This window comes from Pseudonaja textilis, chromosome 15, assembly GCF_049901715.1.
Source record: "Pseudonaja textilis isolate UNSWEBS1 chromosome 15, rPseTex1.2, whole genome shotgun sequence".
Classification (NCBI taxonomy): Eukaryota; Metazoa; Chordata; class Lepidosauria; order Squamata; family Elapidae; genus Pseudonaja; species Pseudonaja textilis.
Genome location: NC_142004.1, coordinates 3,405,014 through 3,421,071, shown reverse-complemented (window position 1 = coordinate 3,421,071; position 16,058 = coordinate 3,405,014). Strand labels below are relative to the sequence as shown.

The 16,058-nt window shown below is 48.4% G+C and overlaps 1 protein-coding gene across 22 annotated transcripts in view; it reads left to right on the top strand.

Annotated features, from left to right (window-relative positions):
- Window positions 1-15,500, top strand: part of CIT (citron rho-interacting serine/threonine kinase) — a 93,279-nt gene extending 77,779 nt beyond the window's left edge. For 9 of the 22 annotated variants that reach the window (XM_087913189.1, XM_026718629.2, XM_087913182.1 and 6 more), the window contains 12 exons: window positions 1,214-1,383; window positions 4,331-4,411; window positions 5,353-5,488; window positions 6,901-7,040; window positions 7,585-7,677; window positions 8,053-8,161; window positions 9,300-9,428; window positions 9,655-9,735; window positions 11,000-11,078; window positions 11,188-11,367; window positions 12,615-12,918; window positions 13,447-15,500. In XM_087913189.1, coding sequence (XP_087769315.1) covers window positions 1,214-1,383; window positions 4,331-4,411; window positions 5,353-5,488; window positions 6,901-7,040; window positions 7,585-7,677; window positions 8,053-8,161; window positions 9,300-9,428; window positions 9,655-9,735; window positions 11,000-11,078; window positions 11,188-11,367; window positions 12,615-12,918; window positions 13,447-13,470 — 1,526 coding nt within the window. In that variant the 3' untranslated portion in view covers window positions 13,471-15,500. Of the gene's footprint in view, window positions 1-1,213; window positions 1,384-4,330; window positions 4,412-5,328; window positions 5,489-6,900; window positions 7,041-7,584; window positions 7,678-8,052; window positions 8,162-9,299; window positions 9,429-9,654; window positions 9,736-10,999; window positions 11,079-11,187; window positions 11,368-12,614; window positions 12,919-13,446 lie in introns of all 22 variants that reach the window. The other 13 variants (XM_087913186.1, XM_087913184.1, XM_087913190.1 and 10 more) reach the window with 3 other exon arrangements.
- Window positions 15,501-16,058: the final 558 nt, after the last annotated feature.

Here is a 16,058-nt window from a genome sequence, read left to right as displayed (position 1 = left end):
GCTCTCGCCTCACAGGCTGTGAGTTCGATTCTAGGTAGAGGCTGATAATTTCTCTCTCTGGGCACACTGAGAATATATCCGCTGAGCAAAACTGCGTACTGGCAACAGGAAGGGCATCTGGCCATTAAAACACTCCGCTAGCTCCGTTCAGTGTCCCAGACTCCACCCCGCAAAGGGTGACGGGGTCATTAAAGGAAGATGATGATGATGAAGGGAACATCTGTGTCCCAAAGAGGTTGAGACTCTAGAAAGAGTGCAGAGAACGAAGATGATTGGGGGACTGGAGGCTAAAACGTATGATAAAAGGTTGATGGAATCGGGTATGAAGAGACGGACTAGCGGGGGGGGACAGGATAGCCGTCTTCCAATATTTCAGGGGCTGAAATATTCTCCAAAGCACCTGGGATAAGAAGCAACAGATGGAAACTAATCCAGGAGAGAAGCAAACCTAGAACTAAGGAGAAATTTCCTGACTGTGAGAACAATTCACCAGTGGAACGACTTGCCTCCAGAAGTTGTAGATGCTCCAACACTGGAGGTTTCTAAGAGGAGATTAGATAACCATTTGTCTGAAGTGGTGGAGTATTTCCTACCTAAGCAGGGGGTTGGACTAGAAGACCTCCAAGGTCCCTTCCAACTCTGTTAATTCTGAAAGAAAGACACTGGGGGTAATAAAACCATTTCAGACACCCCAGTAATCCACATGACTATAAAAGAACAAGGGGGTACCAGTGAGTCAGATTATTTGTAGCTCAGAGTTGAACTGGGGGCTTTCCTTTGATGCTGGTGGTTTTCTTGCAGACATCTTCATCACCCAACTAGGTTACATCATCAGTGCAAGAGAGGGGGTAGGGGTTTGCTCCCAAGCAGCGGTCTTGCCCGCAAAACAACCAAAGCATTCCAAGAGAATATTTGTAGATCAGGGTTGAGCTGTAGAGTTTCTGGTGCTCTCTGAGCTTGGTTCATTTCTTGCAGAACTGTCATTACCCAACTAGGTAACCTCATCAGTGCCAGGAGGAGGAGGAGGAGGACTGTGGTGCTCTGGGTGGGGCAATTAATACCGACGTTTGTCTACTCGGGTTAAACTTTTTAACGTTAAACCTTTCCACCCTCTTGTTCACCCTCTACAAGCAGAGAAAGGAGCCAGCAAAAGAAAGCTGGCTCTTCCCTAATGGAGTTTGTCTCTTGTGTGTTCTGCGTGCTCATCACCTAGATGTGCCATATATATTGAAGCTGGAATCTCATCCCCACACCACCTGTTGGCCTGGCCGGACTCTCTATTTGCTGGCACCTACTTTTCCAGATAAGCAGCGTTGGGTGAATGCCCTGGAATCTACCGTGGCCGGAGGAAGAGTTTCCAGAGAGAAGGCAGAAGCCGATGCGGTAAGTAGAAGGGAGGGGAAAGAGGGAGGGAGGGAGGGAGGGAGGGAGGGAGGGAGGGAGGAAGGAAGGAAGGAAGGAAGGAAGGAAGGAAGGAAGGAAGGAAGGAAGGAAGGAAGGAGAAAAAGATGAAGATAAAGATAGAAAGGGAAAGAGAAAAAAAGGAAGAGGAAGGAAACAGGAAGAGAGAAAGAAGAAAGGAAAGAGAAAGAGGGAAAGGGAGGGAGAGGAAGAAGGGAGAGAGAGAAAGAAATGAAAAGGGAGAGAGAGAAAGGAAGGAAGAGGGAGGGAAGGGGAGAAAAAAGGAAGGAGGAAGGAAGGAGAAATGAAAAAAAAGAAAGAGAGAAAGGGAAAGAGAGAAAAAAGGAGGAGGAAGGAGACAGAAAGAGAGAAAGAAGAAAGGGAGAGGGAAAAAGGGGGAAAGAAAGAAAAAGAGAGAGAAAAGAGGAAGGGAGAGGAACAAGGGAGAGAGAAAGAAAATTTAAAAAAAGGGAGGGAGAAAAGAAGGAAGAGGGAGGGAAGGGGAGAAAAAAGGAAGGCAGGAGAAACGAAAAAAAGATAAAGATAGAAAGGGAAAGAGGAAAAAAGGAGGGGGAAGGAGACAGGAAGAGAGAAAGAAGAAAGGAAAGAGAAAAAGTGAAAGGGAGGGAGAGGAAGAAGGGAGAGAGAAAGAAATGAAAAGAGAGAGAGAGAAAGGAAGGAAGAGGGAGGGAAGGGGAGAAAAAGGAACGCAGGAAAGAGAAATTAAGAAAAGGAGAGAGAAAAAAGGGAGAGGAAGGAGAGAGGAAGAGAGAGAAAGAAAAAAGAGGGTGAAACAAGGAGGAAGGGAAGAGAGAACTCTTAATCGGGGAGTGGACTCTCTCTCTCTCTCTCTCTCTCTCTCTCTCTCTCTCTCTCTCTCTCCCTCTCTCTCTCTCTCTCTTTCTTTGCCAAAGCCTCCGGTCCTTGATCGCTCGGCCAGGAGCGATTTCTTAATCAAAATCATTGGCTCAGGTTCATTTCCCCACCAATGCCTTTAACCTTTGAAACAAAAAAACGAGGGCTGGAAATGCAGTTGGTATTCCTCTTCCCGAATGCCTTCTGCAGAAAAAGCTCCGCGGGTGCACGTGAATTGCACCCTCCCAAATTAAGAGCTCGGGGGCTTTCAAGAAAGGCCATTATAGCGACTTTGATGAATTGCGATGGATCGCCTTGAAAAAAAAAAAAACAAACAGCGGTGCACGTAATCCTTCGGCTTCTAGTAGGGCCCTCATTGCTGAACAGGCTTGTCCAAAAGTTAACTGGGTGTCTGGAGCTTTTACGATCCCCCTCCGAGCACTAAAAACAGAAATAATATCCAAAGGGCCTCGTATAAGCACCTCTGGAGATTTCCAACAGATCTTGGCTGCTTATTAACCTGGGCTAATAAGAGACACGGAGTTCCAGACAGAAGGCAACAGGATATCAGAAATTGGGTTAAATGGGGTGTACGGGAGCCAGCAAGGAGTCCTAAGAGTAAAAGAGCATTATTCTTTTTTTAGAGCCAGGTTTAATATCCTCCCCTCGGCGCTCCTGCGGGGCAGATGATAAAACCCCCGCAAAAGCTAAGCAAAAGGGGTACATGTGGCAATGGGGAAGCTGAAGGCATCCCACAAGTCCGATTGCACTGCACGTCAACGTCAGATCGAAGTCCGTTCTCCCTCTATTAGAGAGAGTCTTAGAGACAGCAAATATGTCTACGCAAGCCAACTTCTTCAGGATCCAAATCCAGCTGCTGCTTGTCCAGTAGAAAAATGCCGTGCCGCTAAAATGAGGACGAAACACCTATAAAGAATTAAAGATGCTCATTTTATATTGTTGCCTTCACTTAGCTATTTTTTCCAATACATTCTAGGGAATGTATTCATTTTATTGTGAGCCGTGGTGGCGCAGTGGTTAGAACAGGGTACTGCAGGCTATTTCTGCGACTGCCGGCTGCCTGCAATTTATCAGTTCGAATCTCACCAGGCTCAAGGTCGACTCAGCCTTCTGACCCTCCGAGGTCAGTAAAATGAGGACCCAGATTGTTGGGGTTTGCAAGAGGCTGACTCTGTAAACCGCTTAGAGAGGGCTGTAAAAGCACTGTGAAGCGGTATATAAGTCTAAGGGCTTTTGCTGTTCTATCCTTTCACAAGGTCCTGAAGACGTGGATTTGCCAACGGAACCCAGAGTGGGATGGAGCCGATCAAGTGGCTTATCTGATTGATTGTTGTCACCACTGGGGTGGGGATTATTGTTTTATTATTGTAAAGCCTTAGGTCAGTTTTTCCAGTGCTGTTATAACTTCAAGCGAGTCACTATGATTGTAAATCAAGAATTATTATGTTACTAGCTCTGTACCCGTGCTTTGCTACGAAACTATGTGGTGGGGCTTAGTTTTTGAGGGGGGGGGGAAATTCTGCCTCTGCCTACCAGCATCCATCGGTATTCATCTGGCTAGCGTCCTGTCAGTGTGTGAGAGAGTTGAGGTCTGTTTGGAAACTGAAATAGTATTTGCTGTGTGAGCAAGAAGGAGACAGCAAGGAGCCTGGGCATGGCTTAGCTCAACTGTTCTGTACTAAAGCTGCTTGATGCTGTGAAACTAAAACGGAAACTCCTCTCCTCTGCTTGTGTTTTGCATCTGGAGCAGATTTCTTTTCAGGTGGGCAGGGGGAGTAGAACTCCTTAGCATCAGAGCGTTTTAATAATGATAATAATATAGGAAACACTAAATGCTCTGATGGTCATTTGGAAAAATCCTTTCTTAGTGAGCCCCTAGAAGCCAAGAGGAACATAGGTGCCAAATTTCAAGTTTGTAGACGTTACGGTTTTGGAGATTTTGTGATGATGCGTGAGTGGCCTTTCGCTTTTATATATATATAGATAAGATTCATGACCAGCCTCTGAAGTGACCTTTCTCATCCACCTCTTCCCCTTCTGCCTTCCTGCACAGAAACTCCTTGGAAATTCCCTCTTGAAGCTGGAAGGAGAAGACCGGTTGGATATCAACTGCACTTTACCCTTCAGCGATCAGGTAAGAGGTCTCTGGCTTCAGCTCACTGTGAATGCCGGCGGGAACGTTTGTGGCGCCTGAACAGAGAAGCCCATTTTAAGTTTTGAACAACTGGCAAATTTATTTATGTATTCCATTTGCCTGCTGCCCCTCTGGCCAGCAGCTGAGTCTAAAAGCCATTTGTGGCGCAGTGGTTAGAATGCAGTACTCTAGGCTGCTTCTGCTGGCTGCCGGCTGCCTGCAGTTCGGCAGTTCGAATCCCACCAGACTCACGGTTGACTCAGCCTACCCTCCTTCCAAGGTCGGTAAAATGAGGACTCAAGATTGTTGGGGGCAAATAGGCTGACTCTGGAAACCACTTAGAGAGGGCTGTAAAGCACTGTAAAGTAGTATATAAGTTTAAGGGCTATTGCTAGGAGCCTTCCAAGCAACTAAAGATAACAAGAAAAATATCAAAATAACGACAACTTAACGTTAAAATAGACTCCGATTTTAAGCACAGAGAGTCCTCAACTCGCAACTACAATGGAGCCCAACCTTTAGGTTGTTAAGTGAGACATTTGTTTAGCGACTTTTGCCCCCGTTTGATGATTTTGGATCATCCAAATTTGGATCATGGGACCATGGGGGATGTGCGCACTTTCGGCACACCACAACAAAAAGGTGCGCCATCACTGTTGTTAGGCCTTTGTCAAAATAGCCCAACTTCCTTGTTGTGTGTGTCAAATGGCCAGATGGTCCTCAAACTTGGCAGCTTTTTAAGACTTGCGGACTTCAACTCCCAGAATTGCTCAGCCAGCATACTGGCTGGAGAATTCTGGGAGTCAAAGTCCACAAGTCTTAAAAGTTGCCGTGTGGGGATCTCTGGTCCAAGCGTTTTTTGCGTTTGCCTTTTGAGCCGCCCAGTGGCCTCCTTTCTATGCCTTTGATTGACGCAGGGATGTGTCAATCCTGTTGGACAGGTGGTCCTGGTGGGGGCCGAGGAAGGACTTTACGCCTTGAACGTGCTAAAGAATTCCTTAACGCACGTGCCCGGGATTGGAGCTGTCTTTCAGATCCACCTCATCAAGGACCTGGAGAAGCTGCTCATGATTTCGGGTAAGGAGGGCGTCAGAAAGGGCGCCTTGGCTTTACGCGCACAAGAAACTATCTCTCTGCTCCCTCCCTTTTTGCTGCTTGAAATCAAGGACAACCCGCGAGAACTTTTGAATCGGTGCCCTTACTTCCAGATCGATCCGGACCATGAGGGCTAGAAACTTGCTTTTCGAAAACACTGGCTCCTGGGACTCGTGTCTGTTGGCTCTCCAGGCAATTATTTTATGCGTGCTGTCTTCAACAGCCTAGAATAATTTTGTTTGTTTACACACACACACACACACACACACACACACACCACACACCTCACTATCAAGTGGCTGTTCCTTTTTATTCTGCGGGCCAGAATTGAAGGGGAGTGTTTTGCTGCCCTCCGAGGATTCGAACTCATCCTCTATGTATAGGAGAAGGAGTGGCAGAACCTAGGGTGGAGTTAAAAGAGGGGTCAGCCTGGAATCCCTACATAGCCACAAGGGAGTTAAGTCCAACCTCCCTTGACTGCTGTTCATGCTGTAGCCATTTCATGCCAAGACAACCAGACACGGGTTCCACCCCCATGACATCCCTCTGCTAAACAACCAATTCCCATGATACTGTTTACGCTCTAGGACCGTGATGGCGAACCTATGGCACGCATGCCACAAGTGGTACGTAGAGCCATTTGTGCTGGCACGTGAGCCGCAGATAAACTTACCTCACTGCGCGTGCATGCATCTCACAGCTGATTTTTTTTTCCGGTTGGTTTGAGGCCTTTTTCGGCCTCCCAGAGGCTTGGGAAAAAAGCCTCTGCAAGGCTTTTCAGGTCGATAGGCCCATTTCGTCACTTCCTGTAATACTGGAAGTGATGAAACAGTCCTATAATTCGTCCTGAAAAGCCTTGCAGAGGCTTTTCCCAAGCCTCTGGGAGGCCGAATAAAGCCTCAAACCAACCGAAAAATCAGCTGTGAGGTGTAATGCAGGCAAAGGGGTGGCTGGGGGAATTGTGCGGGGGCGTATTGTATTCTGGGTGCTGGCATGCAGGGCGTGCAATTTTGGCACAGAAGCCCAAAAAGGTTAGCACCACTGCTCTAGGATGTCAAGCCACCTGATTATCTCTCTCATCTTTTCATCTTCCCTATTTCCTTAGCTTCTGATGACTATAATTGGGTTGTTTGTATCTCATGATTTATGTAGGTTGCCTTTAATTTAGGATCCTATTACAATTTTTGTTGTTTGCGCGCTTAGTATCCTATGACCATCACTGCATGCTGTAGGTTGCGCTTTATGACGATGGTACCTTCTGATCACAGTCATGATTTACCACTTGTTGCTTGTGTGCACACTGAGAGCTTAAGCACCGGAGACAAATCCCCTGTGTCTCCAATCACGCTCGGCTAATAAAGGAATTCTATCTCTCCGTGGCATGGTTTCCCCAGGAGACGAAAGGGCGTTGTGCCTTGTGGATGTGAAAAAAGTGAAGCAGTCCCTCGCTCAGTCCCACCTCCCAGCTCAACCTGACGTCTCCCCCAATATTTTTGAGGCTGTGAAAGGCTGCCATCTTTTTGCGGCTGGCAAGGTAAGTGGTAATTAAGTAAGTAACCCTCCATGTTCTCAGTCGTTCACGGAACAATGCGTGGGCACAAATGAAAATAGTTGGATGAGCAGGCAGAAAAATGGCCAGCTAATAAGATAGTTGGACGAGCAGGCACAAAAACAGCTACTAAGATAGTTGGACGAGCAGGCACAAAAACAGCCACTAAGATAGTTGGACGAGCAGGCACAAAAACAGCCAGTTACTAAGATTGTTGGATGAGCAGATACAAAAAAGAATCATACATGTGAAAAATGGTCCTAGGTCACTTTTTTCAGAGCCATCAGAACTTCAAACAGTCACTAAATGGACTGTTGTACATCGAGGACTACCTGTATCTCCCTAATGTGAGGCTAAGCAAGTAAGCAAGCAGGCCTGGCCCAGCCCTCAAAGACCCTGACTTACAAACTTCCATTCCGTGTAAGCAAATGACCGTTACTGACGTGCTTGGCCTCTTATTGATTGAATCCGATCCCCGCTACTGCCAGCCTCTTTCCCAAACAGCGCTTCTGTTGGCTTCCTTTTACAGATCGACAACGGGTTGTACATCTGCGCGGCCATGCCCAGCAAAATCGTGGTGTTGCGTTACAACGAGAGCCTCAGCAAGTACTGCATCAGGAAGGTAAAGGGGCCTTCTGGGTCCGTGAAAGCCTAACCATGTCTCCAGTGAAAGACTGGTGGCACCTCCATCGCATTCATTTGAATTGGACCGGGTCTCCTTCTCTTTAACCTGCCTGCTGCCAACTCATAAAACATTCCTACGCCTGTTTTAGTAGTTGGCATTAAAAAAATGGGGGGGGGGGTGGAATCTGGAAGAGCCGTGCAGCAGTTTGGAAGCGGAAGTACATTCCAAGTCTTTATCTTTAAAAGATTGTAACTAAACTACCAGAGCTTCAGCCGGGCTGGGTTTTTCTCCCATGAAGGGAGAACTTTGCCGACGGAGCTTGTGCCCATTGTTGGTTTTTTGTTTTGTTTTGTTTTGTTTTTGCTCTGGCAGGAGATCGAAACCTCGGAACCCTGCAGCTGTATCCATTTCACCAATTACAGCATCATCGTGGGGACCAATAAGTTTTACGAAATTGAGATGAAGCAGTACACCCTAGAAGGTAGGAATCCCTTCTTGCCGGCCTGCTTTGAAGGGAGAGCGTTCAAAAGGCTGCGGAGGGAGGGGCGATGGTAAGACGGATCCCTCCCTCTGATTCGGGCCTTAGCCGTAGCCATCTCCCTGAGACTTATAGACCGCTTTACAGCCCTCTCTAAGCGGTTTACAGAGTCGGCCTCTTGCAAACCCTAACAAACTGGCTCCTCATTTCACCCACCTTGGGAGGACGGAAGGCTGAGCCAATCTTGAGCCTGCTGAGATTCGAACTGCAGGCAGAGTTTGCCTGCAATGCTGTATTCTAACCACTGCGCACGAAGGGAGGGAGGGAAGGAACAAAAGAAGGAAGGAAGGAGAAAAGGAAGAACAACAGCAGGGAGGGAGGAGAAGGAAGGAAGGAAGACCAATGGCGATAGCCCTTAGACTTATACAGCTTCCAGGGGCTTCCCAGCCTCCTCTAAGTGGTTTACAGAGTCAGCATGTTCCCCCCAACGATCTGGATCCTCATTTACTGACTTTGGAAGAATGGAAGGCTGAGTCCACCATGAGCTGGTCAGGATCAAACTGCTGGCAGTGGGCAGAGTTTGCCTGCAATGCTGCTTTCTAACCACTGCGCACGAAGGGAGGAAGGGAAGGAATGAAGGAAGGAAAGAGAAAAGGAAGAACAATAGCAGGGAAGGAGGGGAAGGAAGGAAGGAAGGAAGGAAGTAAGGAAGGAAGGAAGGAGAGAGAAAAGGAAAAACTGCAATGCTGCTTTCTAACCACTGCGCACGAAGGGAGGGAGGGAAGGAACGAAAAAAAGGAAAGAAAAGGAAGAGCAATTGCAGGGAACGAAGGAAGGAAGGAAGGAAGAAAAGGAAGGAAAAAATAGCAATAGCACTTAGGCTTATATACCGCTTTATAGTGCTTTACAGCCTTCTGTAAGCCGTTTGCAGAGTCAGCCTCTTGCCCCCAACAATCTGGGTCCTCGACTGACCCACCTCGGAAGGACTGAGTCAACCTTGAGCCAGGTTAGGATCGAACTGCCGCCAGTGGGCAGAGTCAGCCTGCAATGCTCCGTTCCAGCCTCTGCGCCACCGCAGCTCTCTGGTGTAGGTTTCCGGGCAACCTCCTGCTTTCACCAAGGCTGAAATGTGTCGTTTTAGAATTCCTGGATAAGAATGACCACACCTTGGCATCCGCTGTCCTTGCATCTTCCAACAACAGTTTCCCAATCAGCATCATCCAGGTGAACCCAGCAGGGCAGAGGGAAGAGTATCTGCTTTGCTTCCACGGTAAGTTGATATGAGAGATGGTGGATGGGAAGCAGGAAGCTGGTGTAATAAACTGGGGTGGAGTGGAATGGATTGGAGTGGAGTGGAATATATGGAATTAAGTGGAATGGAATGGAAACAGGAATGGATTTCTGGGCTCTTGGCAGACAGTCTTTCTTTCTTTCTTAAATATCCCACTTCAATTACAGTATTATTATGATTATTATTTTTTCCAACTTCCTTGCAGAATTTGGGATTTTTGTAGACTCCTACGGAAGGCGCAGCCGCTCAGACGACCTGAAATGGAGCCGCCTGCCTTTAGCATTCGGTGAATATAGGATTTATCTCTGACTTCCTTGCTCGGCACGGAGCTCATTGTGGTATTTTTTTTTTGGAATGCGGAGGGTTGGAAAATTACTCCCGGAAAATTCATATCCTTCAGAGATTTAGCTTTTTAAAAAAATACAGGTAATCCTTGACTTAGGACCATAATTCAGCCCCCAAAAGATCTGTTGATAAATGGGTTTTTGTTAAGCTTTGCCCCATTTCATGACATTTCTTGACACCGTTGTTAAGTGAACACACTGCAGTTGTTAAGTCAGTAACACGGTTGTTAAGTGCTCCCCCGTTGGTTTTGCTTGCCAGGTGGTCACAAAAGGGGATCCCATGATCCCAGGATGCTGAGTTAGTTGCCAAGTGTGTCTGGATTTTGGTCACATGACCTTAGGGATGCTCCAACGGTCATAAGTGTGAAAAAGTTTGCTTTTTGGCGGGTGGGGGGGCGTTGTAGCATTGAATGGTCACTAAGTCCAGGACTGCGTGCCTTGGCAAAGCTACACAAGGAAAAAAGAATTTAATAAAAATTACCTTTCCCATTCTACCATCTCTTGTAGGTATGTAGGTCAGTTTTTCTCAACGTTCAGTGTTCTAACCTAGACCTTCCCAAGATCATGAAAGCATCCCGATAAAACCCCTTTTATTTAGGTTAAAAGGAATTCCTCTCCATCCAAGTCCCAGACAACAGTCCTTCAAGAGAGTTCACAACTACAGACCTTTATCAGGCTTGGAGAGTTGCCAGGCCGACAGATTCCAAACGCCACGCTGTAGGAACAGATCTTCACCCTCATGAATTAAACTACTTGTCTCCTACGAGCACCACTCCCCTTTCGCTCCCCTTTATTCCCCGTGGAAGGAGCCATTCACCGTCCACCTGTGGCTTTACTCCCAAGTTGAGTGTTTCTGAACTCTTCTGGCAGCTCTGTGCATGCGCACACTAGGAACAGGCTCCAGCCGTTCTTCTGCCCACTGATCTCTGACTCCAAACGCAGCTGATAATGGTCAGATGGCCCTGGCCTCATCTCTGCCTCCGACGCAGAGCCCTCGTCAGAGTCTTTCCCAGACTCCAGGACTGGCCCATGTTCCCCACCCCCACAAACCTCCTCACTGTCCAAGTCTGCCGCCAGCTCCGCTGGCCGCTGGGTGGGCCATAACAGGCAGACATTTTAAAATTTAACTTGGATTCGGACAGAAAACAGTCTGTCCCCTGATGACTTTCTCTAACCTGGCTTCTCTCCTTCTGGGCGCGGCCACAGCCTATCGGGAACCATACCTGTTCGTGACTCACTTCAACTCCCTGGAGGTGATAGAAATTCAAGTACGCGCCTCTCTTGGGTAAGTCAGCCAAGCATCAAACGGCTCCTAAGCCTTTAGGACAAGATTTGTCCCACGCACACACACACACACAGACCCCCATCTAAAGAGTATCTTTCTTTCCTGCCAGCATCCCAGCCCGAGCCCACCTGGACATCCCGAGCCCTCGTTACCTGGGCCCGGCAATCTCCTCCGGAGCCATTTACCTGGCCTCTTCCTACCAGGACAAACTGAGAGTTATTTGCTGCAAAGGGAATTTGGTGAAAGAATCCAACAACGAGCATCATCGGGGCTCTTCCACCACCCGCAGGTAGGAAGCGGCATTCCAGCTTCGAGGGAGAATCCGGGATGCCTTCTAGCTAAAGGGGGGGGTTCTTGAGAGGGGCTCTGCAATTGGGCAGGTGGGATGGGAAGGGGGAATGGCTGGGATCGGGGAAGCACCTATCTTCGGGTGTCCCAAAGGGGCTTTCTCAGGAGGCAACCGGACTTCATTGTTTTCTTGTGAAGACGTTTCGCTTCTCCTCCAAGAAGCTTCTTCAGCTCTGACTGGACGGTGGAGGAATGGAAAGGTTTATACTCCTTGCAGACAGCTGGTCATTTGCATCCTTTTAGAGGGTCGTTGAGACCACGTGGAGGTTTATAGCCATATCTGTAGCTATAAAATTTGGCACGAACACCCTTTGAACAAAGGAAAAAATTGCAGGCTACAGGGGTCAGAGCATTATTAAGGTGACTCTGAGGACACAGATAAACCTCCAAGTGGCCTCAACGACCCTCTAAAAGGATGCAAATGACCAACTGTCTGCAAGGAACGTAATAAATTCTTCCATTCCTCACCATCCAGCCAGAGCTGAAGAAGCTTTTTGGATGAGAAGTGAAAGGTCTTCAAAAGAAAAAGAAAAAAACAACAAGAAAGTGCAGTGGCCCTGAAAAAAAAGGCATCTTTGGGACACCTGGATGATGGAGAATCTCTACAGATTTTTATCTTTGGGGATGCTTTGCCTTTCCTCAATTCTCCAGCGGACACGAACACTACGGGTGGTGCTGCAAATCGCACTCTCAATTGGACATTCTCCCTCGTCCCCTGTGTCAAGCCTGAATTCGATGAAGTGGTGGATTGGTTGATATCCGGATTATTCATATGAATTCAGTTTGACCCATTGGGAGCTGAAATGGGTGAGGGGGGGAGTTGAAGTGGATGGAACTCCAGCCAAAATAACATAGCTGGACGATGAGTCAGCTGCCTTTCCAAGGGCTGCCTGGCCAGAGGAAGGAAGGAGGAGCGAAGTTGTCAGGCAACCGTTTCACATCCTGGTCGGAAAATGTGACCTATTGTTTTGGAAAATTGAAAAGAAAAAAGAAAAAAAAAACTAGTTATAGCGACGTGGAAAGCCGGGAAACCTTCAGCGCTGGCTTTCCACTAGTTAGTGCCAAGATGGCGTACCTTAACAAACTTGTTCTTTGAGGAAGCGAAATGCCTCGGGGTTCATTTTATCCTGGTTGCATTATTGGGAGCCTGATTCTTATTTTTTTTTTTTTAATTTTTGGGATGGACAGCAGCCCAAACAAGAGGGGCCCGCCCACGTATAACGAGCACATAACCAAGCGGGTAGCGTCGAGCCCAGGGCCCCCCGAAGGTCCCGGCCACCCTCGCGAGCCAAGCACACCGCACCGCTACCGAGAAGGAAGGACAGAGCTACGGAGGGACAAGTCCCCGGGACGCCCCCGGAGAGGGAGAAATCCCCCGGGAAGGGTGCTCAGCACCCGCCGAGAAAGGTCCCCCGGGAGACTGTTTGAGGAGAGCAGCAGGGGACGAATACAAGTGGGGGGCGCCCGGACCCCCCTCGCCCAGGTCAACAAGGTACGGCAGGATGGGGACAGGCCTCCCCCCCTCCCCAATTGTGAAAAAAATAATGGTTCTCCTCCCTCCCAGGCCCCTGGGGAAAATGAGAGTCGTTTTGGTGTAGTGGTTAAGATACCAGTGTAGAAACTAGGGGGTGGTGAGTTCTAGTCCCGCCTTAGCATGACAGCTAATTGGGGAACTTTCGGCCAATCACCAGGAGACAGGGAGTTTTAGTCCCGCCTTAAACGTGAAAGCTGGTTGGGGGACTTTGGGCCAATCACCAGGAGAGGGTGAGTTCTAATCCCACCTTAAACGTGAAAGCTGGTTGGAGGACTTTGGGCCAATCACCAGGAGACAGTGAGTTCTAATCCTCCCATAGGCATGAAAGTCAGCTGGGGACTTACTGCTCGAAAAGGTGATGTTTAAAATTCTTCCGAAAATGCTCTTAGCATTTGAGAGAGAGAGAGGGAGAGAGAGAGAGAGGGAAAGGGAGAGAAAATTTAATGTCCCTTTTTCTTCTTCTTTTTTCCGCCTTCTCCTCAACAGGTCTGGGACCAATCTTCAGTATAAGCGTCACAAGCCTCCACCCTCCGACCCTGAACTCCAAGGAAGAACACAAAAACTATCCAGAATTAGGTGCACCACCCATTCTCCACCCCCCACCTCCCCAAGTAACCCTAACTTTTTAACTCCCCAAGTAACCCTCAATTTCTTTTTTTCACCTTCCGCCTTCCTATCCCACCTCGGGGGAGGGTGTCCTTTTCCTTTCTTTTTTTCCCCTTTTCCTCCCCTGTCCCGGTCCCTTGGGGAGAAGAGGGTGGGGAGGGAAAGGGTCAATTTGTATTACTGCTCCTTTCAAAGCAGTTCCTCGATTTTTCTATTTCGCTTTCCCCCTGTCCCGTCAATCGTCCGATTGGCGATGGGGCTTTGGCCCAAGACTGAGAAGAAGAACAAAACAAAACAAAAAAAAAACAGCAACAACAAAACACAAAACTTGGCTGTCCGTTTATTTTGGGGGAAAAAGCCTCGTATAACCAGCAGCGGTCCGGTGTCTTTTTGTCTGCTCCCCAGTGTTCCTCCTCTCTTCCGCTGCAGAGCTCTAGCGAAATTGCGGGCGACGGAGGGAATCCGTTGCTTCCCAGAACATTAGGATGATGAGGATTATCATTTTTGGAATTTTGACCGTTCCAAATCCAAATTTTAACACAACACACGCACGCACACACACACACACACACACCGTAGTTGTCAGCGCATCTCTGTGGTTGCAGGGAAGAAATGTCAATTTTGAACGATTCCCCACCTCCAATGCGCCTCGACCGTCGATGAAAGCTGCCCACTGGTCTCTCGCCCTCTGCATCCAAAGGCCCCCGGGGAGGGGGTCTCAACTGCTCCGTTCACACACACACACACACACACACACGCACAGAGCCAGGCCTCCGGCCCTCCCCTCAGGCTTTCCTGCATGGCGACTTCCCTGCATGCTTCCTGCGCCGCCGTCACCTTGACCGCAGCCTCTTTTTCAGTTGCTTTGCTCGATATTGTATATCTCGTAACTTTCCCGTGTTCGAAATACCGAAGCCTTTTCTCTTCGAGACGATGCTGCAACCGAGAACCATCCCTTTGTGGACCTGGGGGAGGAGGGTGTGCAGGGAAGGGCAGGGGAGGACGGGGGAGGGGAGGGGGAAAGAAACCTTGCACCCAAGGAGCAAATGGGACGGTTCTCGAGGACCCCCGCTGCAACTGAGCCCACCGAGGCAGGCCCCCGAAGCCGGCCCAGGAATCCGGCCCATCCACCGAACAAGATGACCAGCAGAGGAGACGCTACCTTTCCCCCAACCCGGGATCAGGGGGGAAAGAGAGAGAGAGAGCAGGCAAGCCGACCCCGTGGCCAAAAGGAGCGAGGAAAGTCACAGAAAGAGGAGGGGGGAACCCTCTTTGCCATCCGGAGATTCCCCCCCTCCTCGCTTTTGGGAAGAGGATGTGGGCGACAAACCAGCTGTGGCTCTTCTTCCTGCCACCGCAGCCCTGCCTTCGCTTCTCATTCTTGGCTCCCGCTCAGTTCCAACACACCGTTTTGAGCCGTAGTTTGCTTTTGCCCTCTTTTTTATTGTTGTTTTTTTTGCTCCCAGCTGGCCAGAGCAAATCCACCTGCCTCCGCCGGTTCCTTTGGGCACCCCAACTTCCCAGTGCCACCCTATAGAGAGGCCTCCCCTCTGGTGTTTCCCGCTTCGGGTTTGGGGGCCTTGTTGCGGATAAACAGGGTCAGGTCGATTGCATTCTCCGGCGGTTTGTCAGGAAATGTGCAAGGATTTCCGTCTCTGGAAATCCCAAGAGCTCTTTTAAGGTCTTTAGCATCTTATGGGGAAAAGAGAAAAAAAGAAAAGAAATAAAACCCCTCCTACTGATTAATACTACTACTACTATTACTTAATAATGATAATCCCTCATTACCTGAAAACTCGGCTTCTCGAGTCCTTGAAAGTGTATATCGCGTGTCTTGTTTGTGAAAAATGCTTCCTGCTATAGAATAGCTCCGAACACTGTACATATTTACAAGAAACTTTATATTCGTAAAAAAGAAAAAAAAAGGAATCAAATCCGTTTCTACTTTTTTATTGTAAAGCGTGCAGTTTCCATTTGTTGGTTTTGGGGTTTTTGTTTTTTGTTTTGTTTTTGGTCCTTTCCACCAAGTAGATTGGGGTCCCCAAACTTGGCGACTTTTAAGACTTGGGGACTTCAAAATCCCAAAATTTTGGGGAGTTTGAAGTCCCCAAGTCTTAAAAGTTGCCAAGTTTGGAGACCTCTGAAGTAGACCTTTGAAAATTTTGCCTCTTAAGGGGTCTCCGGCTGCCCTGAAGCCATCCCCCTCCCCCTCCTCAATCCGGTCGGCTCCCACTAGCAAATTGCGTGCCCTTCTCTTGGCAAGCCACAACTCGGTAGGAACGCAAATGAAGGTTTGAGGTGTGACAACCAGATCGGAGTAGCCTTTAAAAATCGCCTTTTTATTATTGCAGACCAGGAAAAGGAAATAGCTTGCACCCTTCCCTTGAAAAGTGATGGAACTTCTTGTCGAGTCAATAACGAAATAACACTTCACTCATATTGCCTGGCACGGGTGCGATGGGCTTTTCCTTCCGGCTGGAATCTTTTTTTCA